The sequence below is a fragment of the Phyllosticta citriasiana genome, assembly GCF_038021145.1.
Source record: "Phyllosticta citriasiana strain CBS 120426 chromosome Unknown IWZ02scaffold_8, whole genome shotgun sequence".
Taxonomy (NCBI): Eukaryota; Fungi; Ascomycota; class Dothideomycetes; order Botryosphaeriales; family Phyllostictaceae; genus Phyllosticta; species Phyllosticta citriasiana.
In genome coordinates this window covers 237,509-257,546 of record NW_027117285.1, presented here as the reverse complement: position 1 = coordinate 257,546, position 20,038 = coordinate 237,509, and the positions used below count along the sequence as shown (strand labels likewise).

At 55.0% G+C, this 20,038-nt stretch overlaps 9 protein-coding genes across 9 annotated transcripts; 5 read left to right on the top strand and 4 right to left on the bottom strand.

Annotated features, from left to right (window-relative positions):
* Positions 1–19: 19 nt before the first annotated feature.
* Positions 20–5,522, top strand: IWZ02DRAFT_491301 (uncharacterized protein; the record flags this gene model as incomplete). The annotated part of the gene is made up of 7 exons (XM_066769731.1): positions 20–133; positions 301–497; positions 1,663–1,985; positions 2,038–2,326; positions 3,270–3,468; positions 3,542–4,959; positions 5,012–5,522. The coding sequence occupies 7 exons, from the start codon at positions 20–22 to the stop codon at positions 5,520–5,522; spliced, it is 3,051 nt and encodes a 1,016-aa protein (XP_066621544.1).
* A 70-nt stretch (positions 5,523–5,592) lies between these two features.
* Positions 5,593–7,404, bottom strand: IWZ02DRAFT_289938 (uncharacterized protein). Its single transcript, XM_066763769.1, has 4 exons — positions 7,275–7,404; positions 6,764–7,228; positions 6,398–6,717; positions 5,593–6,350 (listed from the first exon to the last, which is right to left on the bottom strand). Exons 1-4 carry the CDS (start codon positions 7,347–7,349, stop codon positions 5,663–5,665), a joined length of 1,548 nt encoding a protein of 515 aa, XP_066621543.1. The 5' UTR covers positions 7,350–7,404; the 3' UTR covers positions 5,593–5,662.
* Positions 7,405–7,410: 6 nt separating this feature from the next.
* IWZ02DRAFT_475733 (elongation factor Tu GTP binding domain-containing protein) lies at positions 7,411–9,603 on the bottom strand. The gene is made up of 5 exons (XM_066769015.1): positions 9,248–9,603; positions 9,167–9,195; positions 8,857–9,119; positions 8,131–8,810; positions 7,411–8,080 (listed from the first exon to the last, which is right to left on the bottom strand). Exons 1-5 carry the CDS (start codon positions 9,408–9,410, stop codon positions 7,893–7,895), a joined length of 1,323 nt encoding a protein of 440 aa, XP_066621542.1. The 5' UTR covers positions 9,411–9,603; the 3' UTR covers positions 7,411–7,892.
* A 70-nt stretch (positions 9,604–9,673) lies between these two features.
* On the top strand, positions 9,674–11,606 carry IWZ02DRAFT_289875 (mitochondrial 37S ribosomal protein mS47). The gene is made up of 3 exons (XM_066763768.1): positions 9,674–9,918; positions 9,970–10,553; positions 10,600–11,606. Exons 1-3 carry the CDS (start codon positions 9,814–9,816, stop codon positions 11,390–11,392), a joined length of 1,482 nt encoding a protein of 493 aa, XP_066621541.1. The 5' UTR covers positions 9,674–9,813; the 3' UTR covers positions 11,393–11,606.
* Positions 11,607–11,820: 214 nt separating this feature from the next.
* On the bottom strand, positions 11,821–13,242 carry IWZ02DRAFT_433866 (uncharacterized protein; the record flags this gene model as incomplete). The annotated part of the gene is made up of 1 exon (XM_066766325.1): positions 11,821–13,242. The coding sequence occupies one exon, from the start codon at positions 13,240–13,242 to the stop codon at positions 11,821–11,823; it is 1,422 nt and encodes a 473-aa protein (XP_066621540.1).
* A 584-nt stretch (positions 13,243–13,826) lies between these two features.
* IWZ02DRAFT_289855 (putative mitochondrial oxaloacetate transporter) lies at positions 13,827–15,283 on the bottom strand. The gene is made up of 5 exons (XM_066763767.1): positions 15,098–15,283; positions 14,967–15,041; positions 14,781–14,910; positions 14,112–14,729; positions 13,827–14,060 (listed from the first exon to the last, which is right to left on the bottom strand). Exons 1-5 carry the CDS (start codon positions 15,112–15,114, stop codon positions 13,977–13,979), a joined length of 924 nt encoding a protein of 307 aa, XP_066621539.1. The 5' UTR covers positions 15,115–15,283; the 3' UTR covers positions 13,827–13,976.
* A 281-nt stretch (positions 15,284–15,564) lies between these two features.
* On the top strand, positions 15,565–16,690 carry IWZ02DRAFT_380147 (WD repeat-containing protein-like protein; the record flags this gene model as incomplete). Its single annotated transcript, XM_066765090.1, has 2 exons — positions 15,565–15,651; positions 15,701–16,690. The coding sequence occupies 2 exons, from the start codon at positions 15,565–15,567 to the stop codon at positions 16,688–16,690; spliced, it is 1,077 nt and encodes a 358-aa protein (XP_066621538.1).
* Positions 16,691–17,013: 323 nt separating this feature from the next.
* Positions 17,014–17,711, top strand: IWZ02DRAFT_470101 (trafficking protein particle complex subunit 5; the record flags this gene model as incomplete). Its single annotated transcript, XM_066768772.1, has 2 exons — positions 17,014–17,180; positions 17,228–17,711. The coding sequence occupies 2 exons, from the start codon at positions 17,014–17,016 to the stop codon at positions 17,709–17,711; spliced, it is 651 nt and encodes a 216-aa protein (XP_066621537.1).
* A 1,301-nt stretch (positions 17,712–19,012) lies between these two features.
* IWZ02DRAFT_453846 (uncharacterized protein) lies at positions 19,013–19,885 on the top strand. The gene is made up of 2 exons (XM_066767681.1): positions 19,013–19,705; positions 19,755–19,885. The coding sequence occupies exon 1, from the start codon at positions 19,316–19,318 to the stop codon at positions 19,499–19,501; it is 186 nt and encodes a 61-aa protein (XP_066621536.1). The 5' UTR covers positions 19,013–19,315; the 3' UTR covers positions 19,502–19,705; positions 19,755–19,885.
* Positions 19,886–20,038: the final 153 nt, after the last annotated feature.

Genomic DNA, 20,038 nt, shown 5'->3' with positions numbered 1-20,038 from the left:
CCTATGCCCTCCACTGCCCATGCGTCATGAGCTCGGATTGATATCGTGGCTACAGGACAGCATCAACACGGCTACGGTCGAAACCAACCGCCCTTCGAAGGGCAAGTACACGACCATCGAGTGCAATTTCAAGGTATTTACGTTCCGCTCTTGTCTGCCACGAGCTCAGACAACCATGAGGCGACAGAGCGCTCCTCCTTCCCCCGGCACTGTGGCGAGCGAACGCAAGAGCAAGCCCAATGATGACCAGTTAAGCCGTGTCTCCGCTGACTTCTCATACTTTGCGCCAAAATTGACCAGGAAAAGGACTCCGCGAGATCCCAGGCCATCGCCGCCTTGAAAACCCCCCTGTCTTCGGGCGTTGTGAACTTAGATCTGATCCCCTCCAAGCACGAGGCCTTCACCCACGCCATTTTAGAGGGCAAAGAGACGTTCGACGATCTCCAGGGTGACGTTGAAGACGAAGATGCGTGCAAAGACTACGGCGACTGTGAAGTGTAAGAGAGGAGTGATGGTGTGGATTTAGGGCTGAATACGGCTGGTACGTGGGAGACATCCACAGTAACGTCGGCGATGCGAAGTCGGAGTGAGGAAGGGGGTGGAAAAGGGATCAAGTGCTTCCTGAGATAAAGAACCAGTGAAGGCTTTGAATTTATTTCCTTGTGGAAAATCCTCTCGAGACGTCAGGGCAAAATGGCAAAGGAGCAAAGGGGATTGTACTGAATCAGAGGATTCGTACAGCCTCAGCACTGCAGACTGACGACACCATTTCCGGTACTAGCATTCTCGAGATCATGGGACAGCAGTGCCTCGTCGACCTCTCTGCCTTCAGGGATCGCAATCGAGAGATGTTGTAGCAATTCCCGCACTTCGAGCTTTGTGGCACTGACATCGCCGAAAGCGAAATAGAATGAGCGCATTGTTATTGCGTTGATGAAAGCAGTACGTGCGAGACATACTTGGGGAGTAATCAAGAGACGTGGAAGTTGTTGTTCGAGCGAGAAGATGGGTTGCTGGTGCGGTGATGTGGTGCAGTGTACGGGACGGTCTGGTTGTGGTCTCCTTGTATTGTAGAACGCCTCTCGAGTAACGGAATTACGACTTTTCTCTTGTTCCCTTCCTCGTCAAAGCAATCATGTCGCCGAGGTGTCCGTCTGATGCCGGGTTTGGCATCCCTTTCGTCCTCTGACCGGAAGCTTTGTGAACGACACCAAGCAGGATTTTCTTTGACGCTTTGGAATTTCTAGGGAACAAATACGAAAAGAGAGGACTCGCTCTGGTGCAACGTCGAACCCTGAGCCAGACCGGCAGTTTCAGGGGTGCAACCGGGTCGAAGCTAGGACAAAGGCTTTGTGTTTACTTGTGACAGCAGGCAAATTAGCGACTTAACATGCCTCCAAAGCGAACGATTATGTGTCAAAACATCGAATTGCCATGAGGGAATCTAGACGCTGTCCATTGCGCACCTGGCTAGAGGCGAAAATAGTTTGGGAGGTGCAGGTCCTTTCCGTTTTTCGTAAGAGAACGCCGTGGCATGCCCTTGGTTCCAAACACAGGTGTTGACTGCCACCATCACGGCTGAGAGTCAATAGGTCATTGCCGAATGACAAAAGCCGAGGGATAAGAGACTCAATCGCGGCTAGTTGTACTCACACTGTCCAGAGAATCACTCTCCCTACCCAAGACTATCAACTCCAACATGTCAACTACGACAGGCTTCCCTGAAAATCCAGTCCACCCTTCTGTGCACCCAGCAGGTCCAGCAGTTCAGAGCGAGCGCCATACTCAGAAGATCATCGGCGCTGTCGTCGTGAGCAGCATCAGCGGTACCGTCTTCATCAGCATATTCATTTGGATATACCTCCGCCGCAGAGCAATGAGGAAATCCAAAGGCCGAGCAGCCTCAATCTCAGGTCGACCGAATCCATCCGAAATCTCGATCCTGCCGGCCGGCCTTTCCGAAAACTTTTCTTTCGCGCCAAAAGGTATGAATGATTCGGGAGGCTCTTTGGTCCCGACCATACTGACTGTATCAAGTGTCTGTGATCCCGCCCACGCCCGACGCGTATGAAGAAAAGAAGCATCTTGCGCTGCCCAATGTTTCAGAGGTGATGAGCGGCCCTGCTCAGCCTGCCTTGCCACCGACTGAAGACATCCAGCCCCCACGAATATCGAGGCGGTCGTGGGCAAACAGGGCCAGTTTCCGGCTGTCATTTGCTTCCATGAGCTCAGGTCCTTCTCCGAGAACCTCGGTGTTGCCAGCAGACAGCGCGAACAAGAATCTCATCCACAACATGGCCGAGCCTGGGTTGTCTGATGTTGTCAGGTAACATTTGGAGGTGGATTTGTTGCGGATGACGGTCATGGTGGATGTTTTGCGCTGTTCGTGGAGCGTTCAGGGTAGGCGTTTGGATAACACGTGGGGAAACGTCTTGTGTACGAGAGATCCATGGAATGTCTTCGAAGGACTCGATCTGAATGTGCCGTGAGACGATTTCGATGACCAAAACTATGTGACTGCGAAGCCGTCACGAATTAATATTTGCCGAATTCCGTAGTCGACTTTTTATTCTCCCTCTCTTTGCAGTGATATTGAACGACCACAAGTTTTGGACTGGAAGCGCTGGCGGTGAGCGTACAAGGAAGCACGCAAAAAATGGGTTGCATGGCACAATCTGCCGGCAAATAGATTTAGAACAACCTGCCCATTTCTCCATGAGACCAGAATTAACAGGTTGGGACGGAGATGATGTGCGTGACCCGAGAGAGAGGCCTGCAAACACCTGCATCTCCATCTCGCTTTACCCGATTAGGCAGGTACGACCAACCGCCGCCTCTGCTAACGCCGCGTCCCGCCCGGCATTTGTCGTGTGAGATCCACTTCACCTCTTGTGCAATTCATTTGCCTGGGTTGCTGAACGCCTGACTGCCGCAACTTCCTCGTCGGGAAATACTCCAGTCTGTTTGCTTATCACGACGTGATGACGCGCCACACGCACGGCACCCACTCTGTGCGCGATATAATGTGGGAGTCGACGGACATAGCATCGCCATGCTCGTGGTTGCACGATGCCGTCTCTTCAACTTTTCTTCGTGGTCGCCGGCTTGGCCAAATCGGCTCTGGGGTACTCTGATTCGGTTTGGAAGACACAGAATGACACCGGCTCACCTTGTGCATCTGTGTCTTCCTTGGCAGCTTCTCAGACATCAGATTCTCCCAGTGCAACGGCGACTGTACCCGCAGAGTTGGCTTACAAATGCATCAACAGCGTACCTTTGAACGTCAGCGCTGCGTTGGACCTCATTGAGACTGTGAAGCCATACTGGGAATGGCAAAGCACGATTTCTTACCTCAAAACCCCTCCCGCAGAGTATGTCGAGAAAATTCAGGACCCTGTCGATGTGTTTGGAGAGCTGGACATCATAGAGTCGAAAGTAAAGAATGGAAGCTTTGCGAACGAATATGAGGTAAGAAAGTGCCGGAACAACCTTCGAATATCCCGTGCCGACGCTTTTCGAACAACACTGACGCTTCAATCAGTTTGGGCTCAGCATATATCGACTGCTCCAGTCTACCCATGATGGACATTTCGTATACGTTCCGGACTCCGTCGGAGGCATCTTCAATTTTGGACGTACACTCCCTTTGGTGTCTGTCTCTGTGGATGGAAAGAGTCTTCCTCAGCCCTATGCCTACCCAGACATTCTGGAAGCCTCCCTTGGAGACTCTTCTTTCACTCCGTCGCCAATCGTCAAAATTGATGGCGAGCCCGCCACAACTTGGCTTGAAAATTGGAGCCAGTATGGATCCCTTCAGGACCGAGACGCATTGTACAACAATGTGTTTTACGAGCTTGCTATCGTTGCCCTCGGAAATTCCAGTGCGGGCATGGGAACCTTTACTGGCGGTGGCCGCGGAAGGTGGATTTATCCAGGAGCGACCACGACCATTCAGTTCGAGAACGGAACCAGTGCTGTCCTCAACAATTTTGCCAAGGTGCTGACAGACTTCGACGGCGTTGATAGCGGCGAAGCTTTGTACACAAAGAAGTTCGCAGTCCCAGCGGACCATTACTTTCAAAACGGGGCACTCAACACCGCCACAACCACAACAACAGCGACTCCGACTTCGACTTCGGCTTCGACCAATACTAAGAGCACGCCAGCTCCTGGATATCCAACACCAGTTGTGCGCCAGGAGAACAATCTCATCGGCGGGTATTATTTGGACGGCGAAGACTACGCCGACATTGCAGTCCTAAGTGTTCCCTCTTTCGTCGGCTCATCCAACGCCGGGATAAGTTTCCAGGAAACCAGTCAAAGATTCTTGGCCGAGGCAGTCGCAGCAGGAAAGACAAAGCTCGTAATCGATCTCAGTGCCAACGGAGGCGGAACAATCTTGCAAGGCTATGACCTATTCAAACAACTCTTTCCGTCAATTGACGCCTTCGCGGCGGCAGACCGCACGCGGGCGCTCGAGTCGATTGACCTGCTGGGCCAGTCCTTTTCCGAGATCTCGGGGACGGTCCCTCGCACGCTCGACTGGGGTAAAAATGAGACCTTGGAGGAGCTCGAGGAGGACATTGTGTCCAGCAACTTCAACTATCGCACGGACGAAACTCCTGAGGGCAAGCCGTTCAATTCGTGGGCTGAAAAGTTTGGACCACACGAATTCAACGGGGACCAGTTCTCCAGTCTCTTCCGCTGGAACCTGAGCGACGTGCTCACACCCATCAACAGCGGTGGGATCCAGATTCAGGGATACAGCGGGTACAGGACGAATTTCACACAGCCTTTTGCCACTGAAAACATCGTTGTTCTCACTGACGGCTACTGCGCTTCCACTTGCACCATATTTTCCAGGCTCATGACCGATCTCGCAGGGGTCAAATACGTCGCGATGGGCGGGCGGTCAACATCTGGCATCATCCAAGCCATCGGCGGCGTCAAAGGGACTAAGTACGAAGCGACTCCACCAACAATAGCTTGCACATCTGCTGACAATTTTTAGCGACTTTGGCTGGGATTACATACAGGAGATAGTGTCTCTGGCGTACGCAAACGCAAACGCGACCCAGAAGGCCTTTTACAACACCACGTCCCTCGCCGACTTCAACGACCAAATTCCCTTCTTGCGCGCCGCGAACGACACCGCATACAACATCAATTTCCGCGACGGCATCAAGATTGGCGACTTTGAGGAGCAGACGCCGCTGCAGTTTGTGTACGAGCCCGCCGACTGCCGCATCTACTGGACCCCTGATATGACGGTCGACATTACGGCGGCTTGGAAGGCGGTCGCGGATTCGGCATGGGGAAGCACCGACTGGTGTGTGGCTGGCAGAGTCAAGGCCAACTCGACTGTGCGGGTGCATTCGAATGTGGCCAGTAGGTACAGTCGGCCTGCTGTCATTGAGTCAGTTCCGATTCGGCAGAGAGCGAGGCGGGAGGATTATCCGCTGGACGTGTACACGGATCTGAGAGGGCAGAACCTCAAGAAGAAGGGATACATGGTGCCGTGATGGGAGAAGGAGAAGAGTAGAGCTTTGTATCCTCGGAAGAGCCAGAAACCCGTCCTAGATTCTGAAATCGAATCGTTCTTCCTCTACGACGCCAATGAACTCCAGTGCACCACGCGCCAAACAGTAAAGCCCGATTTTGTCTATACAATCATTCCACTACCCCTATCCCCCTGCCTCATGGTGATATTGCAGCCATCGACCTTTGAGCCAATGACCAACTGACTCTGGGTGCGTAAGAGGGCAGTGAGGCCCGTCTGACGATTTTCCATCTTGCTCATCTGGACCCAGGACTCCTTGAGCTCGGTGATGAAGACTGAAGCCACGTCGAACCCCTTTGCGCGGATGGTCTCGAGGAATTTGATGACGCGCTGCTGCTCGCCGGCGTCGGTCATCTCCAGGCCGATCAGGTACGCCAGCGGCATGTAAAGCACGGAGCCGAGGTCGATGCGGCTGATGATGCCCTCGGCGTGCGACAGCGCGGCCAGGGCTTGTCCCTGGATCATGTCGTCTTGTAGGACGGGCAGCTCGCACTGCAGGTGCGACCACGCCGGGTGGATGAAGAGGCGACACACGCCCATCAGCGCCCAGTGGTAGTAGGGCAGAATCATGGTGATGGCCGACTCGAGCTGGACGCAGCTTGTCGCCGACAGGATGATGGAGATGATGTCGCACTGCAGGTGGCAGGCCGTGCAGATGATTTCGATCCCCGCGGCGATGTGCGTCGAGAGCGTCGTCCCGTCGAGGACTTGGTCGTCGGGGGCGGGAGAGTTTTTGGAGATGGCGTCTTCGAAGTTGATGCGGTCACTCTTCCATGTCCACTCCAGTGCCCTTTGTCGAGTAAGTAACGCGCATGATTGTCAAGTTCGCAATCTTACCGGTATTGCAGCCTGGCCCATTGCTCTAGAATGTCGAGAAGCCGATCTAGGTCCTTGTCCGACGCAAATTCGAGGTCCTCAGGTTCCAACTCGATGCCGTTTGGCGGCTCGGGACGCAAGATTTTGCAACAAGATGTGGTCGGAAAAACGACATCTTCATACGACACGATCGCGCCTATTGTGTCGCTGGAGCGGTGATACTTGTACAGCGACGCTTCAAAAGCGCTCTGGCCACGCGGACTCCTTCCACTGAGTCGGATGTACTGTGATATATTTTGCACCATGCGCATCCAAGACTCGCCACTCTTGTCCACAAAGAGCTAGGACTGGTGAGTGACAGCGCAAAACGGTTTCAGCAACACTTACCTCAGGAAACTCGAGCAAGAGAGCGCATAGCAGCACCGTGTTGTAGTTGGCAGGGCGGGCACCGCGCATCTCGCTTGCCATCTGTTGCCACATCTCTTCCCACGACTTGCGCAACAGACGGAGTTCGTCAAGGGTGAGGAACAGCTTTCCAGTCCGGCTGGCATACACGCCGCCAACGACAGACACGGTCTTGTTGACGAGCTCGTTTTGCTGCGCCAGGCGGCCGATGGAATTGAAAGAAAAGATGGATATCATGGGAGAAGGAGCCAGTCCAATGGCTTGGAAAAAGACGGTGTTGTAGCGCCACGATGCCTGCACAATTGGCTTTTGGATTGTTTGAACGATCACGCTGATTGTCCTCCTAGGCTCGCATTGAATGATTGTAATGGCATTTTGGGCCGTGTGTCGGGATATGCAGTCAACACCACGCGTCTTGCACGATGCGCAGGGCCGTTGTCCATCGCACTGCTCGAGTCTTAGCAAACAGTATGCGGTGTTGATAGGTACTCACCTTGACATGGTCTTTTTGGCAGCGCAGGCAGCGATGGCCACCGCGGCGGCGACCGTCACGTGATCCACAAGGCATGGGATCAGATTGAGCGAAGTCAGGTCATTCCTTGGGGATGATTATTGTAGATTCTTTGGCAGCTGGTACGGTACTATGGTCGTTGCCTGGCTACCAGGCTTTCGAAACGGATCACGTGGAATTCGATCCGATCAGTCCGGACATGGATCATTTTGGTCGAAACTCGAGTGGGGTGCAGAATTGCATGATTCTAAGCCATGCTAATCGTCTTAGCAAAGCTTCGACTACAGTGGAGAAGCTTTGACAACACTTTTGAAAGTCTCCGAAGAATCATGAGCTGGATTTCCTTTCTACGTGTGGTACAAACCGCCTCCAATCAAACGCCCTCAATGCCATGTGTCCACGATTTTACGACGCCTTACAAAGTACGGATGACATCCGGTCAAAGATGAAGAGGGGAGAGGAAACTTTCAGGGGGTCGATATTTGAACAGGCCGGACGGTGGAGCATCGTGGCGCAGCCAACCAAGGGCGCAGCGCGGACCTCCTGGTGTAGTCATTGCGGCGGATATTGTGGTATATGCATTATGGCTCCAACTCTCGCTTATTCCATGATGCGAGTAATAAGGCCAGTTGCGACAGTGCGGCCACCTTCACGGACGTTGAAACGCTGCCCTATTTCGACACAGGCAGGGTGGTGGACCTCGCAGACCATCTCGACGTTGTCGCCAGGCATAATCATCTTGTCCTGCTCGGCAAAGTCTTCAGGCCAGGTCAGGCACGCAGATTCGTCTACATGACGTTAGTGAGTTGCGAGTGCTTTTGAGAGGACTGAAACCTACCAGCTGTGCGAATGAAAACTTGGGGACGGTAGTTACTGTGGAAGCCAGTGTGACGGCCACCCTCCTCCTTGGTGAGGACATAGAGAGATGCGAGGAACTTGGTGTGGGCCTTAACAGTGCCGGGGGCGGCAACGACCATACCGCGCCTGACGTCGTCACGCTTGACACCACGGAGAAGAAGACCAGAGTTGTCACCGGCTTGGGACTGCTCGCAAGCCTTCCTGAAGGTCTCAATGTCGGTGACCTTGGTCTTGATGGGAGTCTTGTTCTTTCCAACGAGCTCGATTTCCTGGTCTCTCTTCAAGACACCACGCGAGACACGACCAGAGACGACGGTACCACGGCCAGCAATGGAGAAGACGTCCTCGACGGCCATGAGGAAGGGCTTGTCGAGGGCGCGCTCGGGGGTGGGGATCCAAGTGTCGACGGACTCGAGCAGCTTGTCAATCGACTGGACGCCAATCTCGGGTTCCTTGCCCTCCAAAGCGCAAAGAGCCGAGCCCATGATGATGGGGGTTTCGTCACCGTCGAAGCCGTAGGTGCTGAGCAGCTCCCTCATTTCCATCTCGACGAGCTCCAACATTTCCTTGTCCTCGACAGCGTCGACCTTGTTCACGTAAACGACAATCTTCTGGACACCGACCTGGCGGGCGAGCAGCAAGTGCTCGCGAGTCTGAGGCCTGCGCTTGTCAAAATATGTCCACAATGAGCTCTTTTGCCACCTACATTTGACCATCCGAAGCAGCGACGACGATGATGGCACCATCCATGTTGGCAGCACCAGTAATCATGTTCTTGATGTAATCGGCGTGACCGGGACAGTCGACGTGGGCATAATGGCGGTTGTCGGTTTGGTACTCGATGTGGGCGGTTGCAATGGTGATACCACGCTTGCGCTCCTCGGGGGCCTTGTCAATGGCACCGTACTCGAGGAAGTTTGCGTATCCCTTTTCAGCCTGGCGCTTGGTGATGGCGGCAGTCAGGGTAGTCTGGTGTTGTCAGAGCTAGCTCATGAATAGCTTTGGAGGTCGAGTACCTTGCCGTGATCGACGTGACCAATGGTACCTGAGACGAAATCAGCATCTAGGCATGGCTCAGATTCGAGTCAATTACGCACCAATGTTAACGTGCGGCTTGTTACGCTCAAAGGCGGCGGCGTAGTTCCTGACGAACTGCGACGATCCGTTCAGGCCCAGAGTCGACTGGAGCGGGTTGACGCCAGAGCGCACGCGCAGGGCGGCGCGGGAAGAGCGCATAAAGGTACGAGCAAAGGCCGACATGGTTGCAATGGCGATGGCCGCAATGCCTTGAGCTTGCCGGTGAAGGAGCGGAGAATTGGAGGACGGAGATGCAAGACGCTGTCGTTGAGGTCAGTTAGGTGGCACTGTTCGACAATTTCTTAGCGCGATCGCGACACGTGATTCCTTGGAGCCACGGCGACGGAAGAGATGCGGAGAATAATCCACCGCCGGTACCACCCATCCAACGTCCTCAATTCCACAAGAAGAAAACGCCTCTGACAGACGGAGCTCTTAGTTGACGCTTCGTCTCCAATCGCTTGCATCTTTCCCAGTACCGGCGCGCGCACTGGTCTTCGTTGACACTACACGCCTACCGAATACCCGAGGTCCCGCTTCCAGCAGCCCGTCTGCCACATCTCGTCCTCCGTCAACACCAGCATACATGTTTCTCCGAGCCTGCTCAAGACGCGCCTTTCCTCCGTCAAGCTGTAGCTTGCGGACCTGGCCTTCTACCGCTATGCCGTTGAGAGCGAAGATTACGAGATCCGTACGAATGAAGCTCCCCGCCGAGTCTTCGCAGAGCTAACTCGCTCCATAGTTCTCCACCATGGGGCAGTCCGAGGACCCTCTCCTGAAACCGAATCTCGAAGACGACCCTGACGATGTTCTGTTCGACAAAAACTACGGCGTGCGCACAATCGAGCTCAACCGACCAAAGAAACTTAACTCGCTGAATGGCTCAATGGCCCGCAAGATTATTCCCAGATTGCAAGAATGGAGCAAGTCTCAAATGGCCAACGTCGTAATTGTCAAGGGCAAGGGGCGGGCATTGTGCGCCGGAGGTGACGTTGCAGCGTTGGCCAACCAAAACAGCGAGGGTGAAGAGGGCCAGCAAAAGTCAAAGGACTACTTTGCGCTCGAATACAAGCTCGACCACCTCATCGCCACCTACTCGAAACCGTACATGTCCTTTATGGATGGCATCACCATGGGTGGCGGAGTCGGACTGAGCATCCACGCGCCCTTCCGCATCGCTACCGAAAACACCATCTTTGCCATGCCGGAAACGAGCATTGGATTCTTCCCGGACGTTGGCGCGAGCTTCTTTCTCCCTAAGATGGACGGAGGTATGGGAATGTATCTCGCCCTCACAAGCCAGACGCTGAACGGCTTTGATTGTTTGTGAGCGTCTCCAGTCCCCATCCCATGTTCGCACTAACTTCGCCAGATCCCACGGCGTTGCAACGCACTACATCCACTCGGCCCAACTCCCTGATCTCGAGGGCCGTCTGGGCGAGCTGATTTTCAAAGACTACGCCACCAATGAAGAGCGCTACCACATCATCAACAACACCGTCGAGGAATACGTGACCGAATCTGAGCTGCCGAGACCGAAACACTCTGGCAACATCCGCATCGCCATTGACCTAGCTTTTGGGCCCAAAATGGGCGGTCTCCAAGAAATTATTGACCAGCTTCGTCGGATTAGTCAGTCAAGTGACCCCGAAGTCGCCAAGTGGGCAAACCAAACACTGGCAACGATGGAAGAGCGCTCGCCGACCTCTCTGGCCGTGACATTTGCGCAGCTCCGATTAAGCCAGCGGTGGGGCATCGCCGACACGTTTGAGCGCGAGCACTTCATCGCGTCCCGATTCATGGAGCACCCCGACTTCATCGAAGGCGTCTCGGCAAAGCTGGTGCGCAAGTCCAGGGAACGTCCGTCGTGGCAGCCTGATCAAATCTCGGATCTCACCGAGGAACATATTGTCAAGTTCTTCGATTTCCCCAACCAGCCGCAGCTGAAGCTGCTCAATGACGAGGCTCCGAACTACGTTGAGTATCCTCACGCGTGGCTGGGCCTGCCGCGTGAAAAGGATATTTTGGAGGAGAGGAAGAAGCACGATAGTGACCAGCAGTGCCTCAGGGCTATGCTGGCGAAGACGAACCACAAGTTTGGTGTTCGCGGGAAGGTGAGCGAAGTGTTGGAGCGGAGGAGCATGATGCCGGAGACGGAAAGATGAGCATTTATTGTACAGAGCAGATCAAGAGCACAAAGTATCAAGAATTGGAACAACACATTCTGTGAACGTCAAGAGCGTGTGTGCTTGATATTATTTCATTTATTTCAGGAGCAGGCAGCCGCCGACGCCTCATCTTCCCATGTATATTCCATCATCCGTGTTATTCTTCACCCCTTGAACCTCGTGTATTGCTCACATCAGTCCAACACTCTCTCCTCAGAAATGAGACGAAAAATATCAACGACCAAACAACGTGCCATCGTTGCTCTCTCTCAGCCCACCCACATCACCCACAATTCAAACAGCTGTACCCGTACGTACAACTACAATACACAGTACACATACATACCTACATACACAAAACACATACAGAAAACTGCAAGCGAGCAACAAACCCCCCTTTTTCTCTTTCCCTCGTCGTCGCGCACCTAATGAGCACGCGGCACCGCAACAAACGCCGCCGCCATCGCACAGTAATGCTGTCGCTCTTGTCCATGCCCATGGCCATGGCGATCACGCAAGTGGTAGTGGTAGTGCGAGTGATGCAAGTGATAATGGTGGCAGCGATACAAAGAGGCGCGCCAGACACGCGGCGCCCACGCAGGCGACGGCGTCGGCGTCGCGACCGCAGGAGCTTGGCACTGTGATGGTGTTGTTTGTGGTGGATTCGTCGCCGTGGGATCGTCGTCTGCGTCGATGCCATCGTTGTTGTCGTCGTTGTTCGGGTGGGCATGGATTTGGACAGGGACCTGGACGGGGATGGAATCAGGAGGCGAATGAGAAAGGTCACCTACGCCGCGGTCCGCTTCGGCTTCGGCTTCGCCGTCAAAGTCCGACAGGAAGCTCTGGTGCAGCGCCGGCGGCGTGAGGAAGTCGAAAATGTCGCGCATGCCCTCGTCGACGACTGGTGGCTCGTCGCTGTGATGGAACGCCTCGTTTGATTGTTGCTGATGCTGCTGCGGTGGTACACCACCGTCGTCCTTTTCGTCTTCTTCGGCTCCGTGCTCCTCCGAGTCCAGCGCGTCGTAGTTGCTCAGCCCGACGGCGCTAGGCGGCGGCGTCGGGTAACTGTTCTTGATGCTGCTGCTGCTGCTGTTGCTGAAGCAACACGACAGCGTTGCAGCAGCGGCGGCGGCGTTCGTCTCCTCCTCGACCCCGTCCTCCACGCTGCCAACGTCACAGCCATCGTGGGGGCTTCCACAATCGTCGACGCCGTGCCTCGCAGCAGTTGCTCGTTGACACGGGCCCAGATATTGCACAGTAGCGGCCGGCGCTGGACTCGCCACCGGCCGGGTCGACGTGACGGAGCTCAGCAGGCCGGCGCCGTCCTTTAGCGCCGCCATCCGCTGCATCTCGACGCGCTCTTTGAGCAGCATCTCGCGCTCCCGCCGCTGCTCCTTTTCCCAGCGCAGATTGGGGTTGCGCTGGCATGCCGCGTCGACGCGCTGCTGGACGCGGTTGAGCACGGCGGCTCTGCGAAGGAGTGAGCATGACGACGACGACGACGACGGTGCTAGAGAGGCGGAGACGGATGGCGATAGCCGTGGTAGGACACGCTGTGATGGTCCGAGGGCGAAGACGGCGTTGCTGCTGCGGTTGCGAATGCTGGTGCGGTCGGGTTGGGACGGGGCGCGTGGTGTGGAGAAGGGGAGCGAGAGGGGCGATGTCGTCAGGGACAGACGGAGGCGCCGTTTCTTGCGAGTGGGACCGCTGGGTGACGGGTCTGAAAGAGCGCGCTTGCGGAAAGGTGTGGATGAAGTGTCAATCTCGCAGGAGAAGACGAATGGTGTAGTTGATTGATGAATTCCGAATGTAAACACCATGGACGGTGACGCCGAGGATGTAGACATGATTGTTCTCTGGTGGGACTTCGCTACATCAACGTCGAGCTATGTCACGAGAGCTCTTGCATTGGATGGTGGCGAGAAGTAGAGTCATTCCTGCAGCACGTAGAGCCGCAATTCAACAGGAGAGAAGGCAGACTTGGAAGAGAAAATATATGAGATGACGAGATTTAGTGGGATAGATAGGGAACAATGAGATGAGGGAGCAAAGGAAACAGGATGCTCTTCTCAAGCATAGTGGCAGTGTGGCGAGGCTCTATACTCATGGCTGTCAGGTGGCACATCCCCGGCCCTTGCAGCTAAGCTGGTCGCGGAGAAGCTTGATGCTGAAGATGCGGGGAACACGCCAGCTGGACCGGCGCGCAACCGCTGCTGGCGCAACCTTTTCGACCACTCAAGAGAGTTTCTGGGCATGGGCGATCCCGGCTCGGGAAAGCTGACGTTGGACGGAACAGTTCGCGCTTGATGCTCGTTGGACGTGCTGTGTGATCAAACGCGAGCTGGCGCAAAGAAAAGTAAATGTCGAAAAGCAATTCAGAAAAAACTTTTTCCATACAATTCCTAGCAGCCGGGCAGCATTGCTCTTCAGCTCAGGGGAAACAAGCATTTGCAGCCACCGTAAATAGCAAAAATGATGGTCTGGGGTATCATTAACAACCCACCTCATCCAGTCATGGAAAGCGTAATCCAAAAACCAATTGCTCTATTGGCCGCCCGGCAGTGCGGCTTTTAGGTAGATTCTATGCTCCATCCTTTAAGAAATAACGAGCCTCGATTTTCCGCATGACCTTGTTGGTTTGCTCGGCCAAACTCAAAGTCAGTATCTGTAACAAGCGTCAGTGAAAGGGTCCGGTCTGCCGAGCAAGGTGACTGACCGTGTGAGGAAGGATTCTGGCCAAGTGGGCAAAGAAGCCCTTGTACACAGCTAGGAGACCTTCCGTCTTGACAGTTCTGAACAGGCAATCGAAAGCGCCACTGTAGAGATTGCCCGTCTGGTTGTACATGCGGCTCATGACAGTGTCTGGGGGATGCATGACGCAACACACAACGAAGCCGGATGCAGTGCTACTGGCAAGGTGGAGGGCCGGGCCTTCTTCCATGCCCAGATGCCTCACTAGACGCCGCTTGGTGAAAAAGTAGGTTGGGAGCTGGACAGAGCTACCAAAGCCTGTCCGAACCATGGCGGGCCCAACTCCGCGGTACAGACCCTTCACTCCCTCGTGTCCGTAAATCTGCTTCATACCATCCCAAGCATTTCTATACCTGTGCTGTGTTCCCACAGGCAAGAAGGGAGAATAGGATTGCAAGCGGGTCTTGATGAGGAAGAAGGGCGAGCCGGCTGCTGCGCCTAGGATACCGGAGGATGCTCCAGAAAAGATGTTGATGCCAAAGGATTGGTACTTTGGGTCCTGGTAGAGCAAATGGGTAAGGGTCCCACGGATAGGCTCATAGAAGCCTAACCGACATCCGTTCAACAAAATCTGGTATATGTACTGTGTGGATTCCGTCAGCTGCCGGAGCGTCTAGTGCGACGGTCAACTCACGGCGCAATTGATTCCGCGAAAGAGTCCCTTGGGTCCTTCATTCTTCAAAATGACGGAGATTCCGTGCAAGACGCCGCGGTACATCTTGGGGGCATCCTTTTTGGCTTGCAGCTCTCCCTGCAATTGTAGGCTGTTGGAGCTCGTCAGCTCCTCTATCGGCGGCGGCGGGCATAGGACAGGGCGCACCGAATCTTGACCGTCTCGAAGCTGTGGGTGACGGTGACGGCACCGCATGCGGCAATACCGCCAGCTATGAAAGACCTGGAGTCATCAGCCGGGCGTCGAAGGACGTCGTGGTCGGGCGCGCAGGCGCTTACCCAGCAGTTGTCGACATGGCTCAGAACAGTTGAATGCTCTGCGCCGGAGAACTGGATGAACTTTACGCGTCAGGCTGTCCTCCGGCGAGAGAGCGGGAATAAGTAGGGGAAGAGATGACGGCGACAGGGCGGCGGTCAATATTCAATTGAATGGATTACCAAATAGGTGCTGGTGAGAGGATCAGTGACAGCGGAGCGGGCCTGGACTGTTTCCTGGGGTCCATGTCCCTGCATTTGCCGATGTCGGAGCAGCTCGGCAAGCGGCGGGCCGGGCGGTGAGCTGCTGCAGAATCGTTGCTGCAGATCACCTGGCAACTGCGGCCGTGAGGTCATTCCCGTCGCAACAACTGACCTCACTCACTGCCCTGGACCTTTCCAATTCTTTTCCGCTGAACGCGTCCACCCTGCTCCACCACGCGGTCGCCTAGTCTCCGTCATGATCTGAACTTTTTGACGCCACACTCATCATGGCCGCTGGCGCATCCTCCGCTCCCGGCGGAGCTCCGCAGACGCAAAAGGTCAGCGAAGTTGTCGCGTCCTTCCGTCCCACCAAAGTATGGCCGCCAGCCCGTTTCCATCTGCGACCTTGTGCTAACCAGACAGGTCTTTCGCGCAGAGAGCCCCAAGACGTCGGTGACCTCGCTCGACTTTGACGACTCGGGAGAGCTCGCCGTGGTTGCACGCGACGACGACACGCTGCAAATCTACAACTGCAAGGAAGGCAAACACGCCAAGGAGCTGAGGAGTCAAAAGTATGGCGTTCACCTGGCTCGCTTCACCCATCATGCCCAGAGCATCATCTACGCCAGCACAAAGGTCGACGACGGCATTCGCTACCTCTCCTCTCACGACAACTCCTTCATCCGCTACTTCAAGGGCCACACCGACACCGTCACCTGCCTCTCCTTGAACCCTTCCAACGACACCTTCGTCTCCTGCTCCACCGACAATACCGTTCGTTTGTGGGCGCTCAACTCTCCGCATGCTCAAGGTCTCTTGAAACTGCACGCGCCATACCTAGCGGCGTACGATCCTTCAGCCAGCGTCCTTGCCATTGCTTCTCCCCCGACACAAAGCATTCTTCTCTACGATCTTCGCAACTTTGACAAGGCACCCTTTGCTACTTTTGACCTTCGCGACATTGAGCAGCAATACACCCCTGGAGCAGGAGGACACAATTGGTCCAAATTGGAGTTTACCAACGACGGCAAGCATTTGGTGCTGGGCACCACTGGCGTTGGTCATTTTGTGCTAGATGCGTTTGAAGGCACTCTGACATACTTTTTGGCGCGGGACTCGGGTCCCTCTGGACGCCGTGCCGCTGGCGAATATTCGTCTCCAGAATCGGTTGCTGGGCAGGGCGATCTCTGTGTCTCGCCTGATGGTCAGTACGTAATTGGTGGTTGCGGCAGCGACGAATTGCTCGTCTGGGATATTCACTCCAGACAGCCGGCAGACCGAATCCTGAGGCCTTTTACAGACCTTCCAGGCCGCGGAAAGGCCGCCATTGTGGGCTACAATCAGCGAATGAATTTGCTGTGCTCGGCGGACAAGGACTTCCTGATGTGGTTGCCAGATCCTGATGCTGCATAATTTGAGGGACAGTCATACGGAGCGAAGGTGCTTTGTTTGAAATTTGGGAGCGGGGCGTAAAGGCCTTAAAAGCAAGAAAATATAGCAGATTTATGAGTATTACATACATACCCTGGGCGGCTCTGATGCGAGATGTTGAAGAATGCGCTGGTGTGGAGGTGCATTGCGGGGTGAAAATTGGTTGCCGGTGTGGGAACCAACCGAGACGACGATTCCTGGCTCGGAGCTTGCCTCAACCACATGCCCACTCCACAACCATGAGCTCCTCCCAATCATACAAAGGTGCCCAAAATGCCGGGCTTCAGCAGCAGCAGCAGCGCTCCATGACCACGGGCTTCCGCTATCCATCGAATCGCAAAACCATCTACGATCGGAACCTGGGAAGGAGCAAGAATGCGGAGCTCAGTCGCGCTGCCTTTGCCTACCTCTTCGTGGAGATGATTTCGTACGCCCAGAGAAAAGTGACTGGCATCGCGGACCTCGAAAAGAAGTAAAGCTCTCTCACCATTTCTCGTCAAACACCTCTGACGCCCGCAGACTCAACTCGCAGGGCTACAACCTTGGCCTCAAGCTTCTCGACCTCCTCTCTGCCCGCTCGCCGTCCTCGCTCACCGCAAACCCCAATCCCACGCGCCCGACGCGCATCCTACCGCTGCTCCAATTCATCACGACGACGCTGTGGAAACACCTGTTCAACCGGCCGGCAGACGCGCTCGAGCGGTCGACGTCGTCGGTCACGGACTACATGATAACGGACAACGCGCCGCTGGTGGTCGAGTACGTGAGCACGCCGCGGGAAATGAGCAGCCTCAACGTGGCGGCGTTTGTGGCGGGCATCGTCGAGGGCGTGTGCGACGGCGCCGGCTTTCCCACCAAGGGGGTCACGGCGCACTGGGCAGAAGAAGGGGCGGCGGCGCCTGGCGAGGCCGGCAAGGACATGTGGCCCAGCAAGACCATCTTCCTCATCAAGTTTGACGAGAGGGTCATTGAGAGGGAGGAGTTGTTGGAGCACGGGAGGTGAGGGTCCCGCGATGAGGTGCCCAGGGGCGCGAGAGGTTTAGAGAGCATGGCTGGCGTTATCACGGTTTGGCGTTCATGGTCATACTTTTGCCTGTTGTTCAGGCGGCTGCGGGTGGTTTCTGGCCTCGAGATAGGCTCTCTGCATGCTGACACACTTTTCATGCCGCTCGGGACTTTCTGCGTGGGCGGCCGGAGACTTGATAATTGCATTTAGCAAGTACATACGAATTTCACGACTATCGAAACACGTGGCCACTGCTTGGATTTCTGGGAAGTTGAGCGAGGGTTGACATGATCTTAATGCACTGCAAAAATGCCTCATTTACATCGAGGGCAAGCCAAGCCACAGCATCAGGGTACTAAACAAGGGTGGTAGGTCTAGGGCCATTCAAGAATCTGAAAGTATGCCCCATATTCTTTCAAAGACTTAGATTAGACTGACATCCTCACAACTTTGGATACCTCGAGTTGTCCCGTCAACAACATATGTAACGTTATCCCACATCGAACAGTACTCGTCCACCTTTGGCCGGCCTCTACCAGTACATGACCCTTGGGCCTGGCTTCTAATGTTTTTTTCTAAGAGCAATCGCGGTCGTTGAAGTCATTCTTTTAGCTAGTCGGCAGTGGTCATTACACCCCACTCCATCCTCTATTCTCTCTGTCGATCCCTCTATCTTCCTTCCTGTCTGTCTACCTGTCTGTCTGTCTGGTTCCCCAATCAATGCACACGTAGAAGACCCCTCCTATGCCCTACCTGTACGTCACCCAAGCAGTCAGCCTCCGCATCTCTCAAACAATCCAAACTCAAATCTACGCACCTGTCCATATGCTCACTTCACTCACCACACACTTCTCCTCCTGACCTCGCGTCCCCACTCCACGAGCCGCGAGACGCGCCGTGTGCGCCGCTGCCGCGAAACAGGCCCGGAACTGAGATCTTGCTGCTTGGCTGGCGAGATGGCGGATGTAGAGTCGCAGTCCAAGGCGTCCTTGTCTCCGGGCTTTTCAGATCGAGTCGACGTTGGTGCTGGGGCGGAGATGGAGATGGAATTGGCGCTGTAGGGTGGCGGAGGCGTCTTAGTGTTGACGTTGACGTTGTACCCTTCCTCTTGCGCACATTGTCGATCCCCGCACTCTTGTCGTTGCTGTGGTGGATGCCGCCGCCGCCGCCGCACCTCAAATGCCCCCGTTTCGCTGTGGAAAACGACTGTCCGCCTAGTACCGGCACCACCAGCACCACCAGCACCACCATCCTCATCTTCGCCATCTTCATCCAGCATAGCACCTTGACCACCAGTCTCAGTGGCTCTGTCTCTATTCTTCTCTCCCTCTCCCTCTCCCTCTCCCTCTCCCTCATCCTCTCCCTCATCCTCCCAACCCGCCCTCGCCGCCCGCGGAAACAGCGGATACAGCATCTCCCCGCCTCTCGTGAGCGGCGCGCGGTACCCGATCGACCCGACACGCGTGGTCTGATGCAGTGCCGGGAAGAGGAATGAGGGAGGGATGGGGCGGAGTGAGAGGGTTATTTCGGTGTCGATGACGCTGCTGTAGGTGGGTGAGGGGGGGATGTGGCGGTGGTGGCGGGTTTGTTGTGGGTGGTAGATGTGTGGGTTGGATGGGGGTGCTGTTATTTCTTTTGTTGGAAGTGGTGGTGGGTATGGAAACGGAGGGAGCGTCATGGCGATTTCGTGGGCGATAATGGCGCTGAAGTTGGGGCTGCCGGCGTGTATGTGTGTGTGTTGCCTTTGGATCTGGAGCGGATGGTGGGTGAGTGGCTGGACGCGGTGACTGATGCAGTGTGGTGTTTGCTCCATCTGCATGATGGTGATTATTGGTGACCTTATGGGTCGCTATTCCATTCGGCGCTGGCTGCCGCAGTCGTGAGTGTGGACACAGAAGAGAAAGACAGTCGAATGATGGGTAAGAAGCCGAACTATCGAGCCAGATCACAAATTCGGTCGAAGATGGGCACAGACTGAAATGAAAAAAAGGGTAAAGTCGTAAAGTCTGGAGACAATGCACGCGAACTGATTGCTTGCAGGACCAGTCACGCGAAATCTGTACCTTGTGACGCCCGACTGCTGCGTCTGCTACCTCCTGTCTCTTCTATGCTAAGAGGAGGTATCATTTCGGGCAAATCTAGTTTGCGGAGCTGATGTTGCTTTCCCTGACGCACCATTTTCCACTGTCAAGACAGATCTAACAAATGTTGAAGCCTCGACTTCACAGCGCGCAAAAGCATCTGGCAGGAATTCTAGTCACGATACATGAATGACCATCGTGAGATCAGCATAGACCTAGACGACCAAAGGACTGAGGACATGG

Bases quoted from the DNA above. Each gene is read 5' to 3' on its own strand.
- IWZ02DRAFT_289938 (XM_066763769.1), bottom strand. From the start codon at position 7,349: ATGCCTTGTGGATCACGTGACGGTCGCCGCCGCGGTGGCCATCGCTGC. The intron at 6,718-6,763 runs GTAAGTGTTGCT...CACCAGTCCTAG, and splicing joins TCTTGCTCGAGTTTCCTGAG to CTCTTTGTGGACAAGAGTGG. The intron at 6,351-6,397 runs GTAAGATTGCGA...TACTCGACAAAG, and splicing joins TGGGCCAGGCTGCAATACCG to GGCACTGGAGTGGACATGGA.
- IWZ02DRAFT_475733 (XM_066769015.1), bottom strand. From the start codon at position 9,410: ATGTCGGCCTTTGCTCGTACCTTTATGCGCTCTTCCCGCGCCGCCCTG. The intron at 9,196-9,247 runs GTGCGTAATTGA...ATTTCGTCTCAG, and splicing joins CAAGCCGCACGTTAACATTG to GTACCATTGGTCACGTCGAT. The intron at 9,120-9,166 runs GTACTCGACCTC...TGACAACACCAG, and splicing joins GTCACGTCGATCACGGCAAG to ACTACCCTGACTGCCGCCAT.
- IWZ02DRAFT_289875 (XM_066763768.1), top strand. From the start codon at position 9,814: ATGTTTCTCCGAGCCTGCTCAAGACGCGCCTTTCCTCCGTCAAGCTGT. The intron at 9,919-9,969 runs GTACGAATGAAG...CTCGCTCCATAG, and splicing joins GAGCGAAGATTACGAGATCC to TTCTCCACCATGGGGCAGTC. The intron at 10,554-10,599 runs GTGAGCGTCTCC...TAACTTCGCCAG, and splicing joins CTGAACGGCTTTGATTGTTT to ATCCCACGGCGTTGCAACGC.
- IWZ02DRAFT_289855 (XM_066763767.1), bottom strand. The intron at 14,911-14,966 runs GTGCGCCCTGTC...GAGCTCCAACAG, and splicing joins TTCGAGACGGTCAAGATTCG to CCTACAATTGCAGGGAGAGC. The intron at 14,061-14,111 runs GTCAGTCACCTT...CGCTTGTTACAG, and splicing joins CCAGAATCCTTCCTCACACG to ATACTGACTTTGAGTTTGGC.
- IWZ02DRAFT_453846 (XM_066767681.1), top strand. From the start codon at position 19,316: ATGTGTGGGTTGGATGGGGGTGCTGTTATTTCTTTTGTTGGAAGTGGT.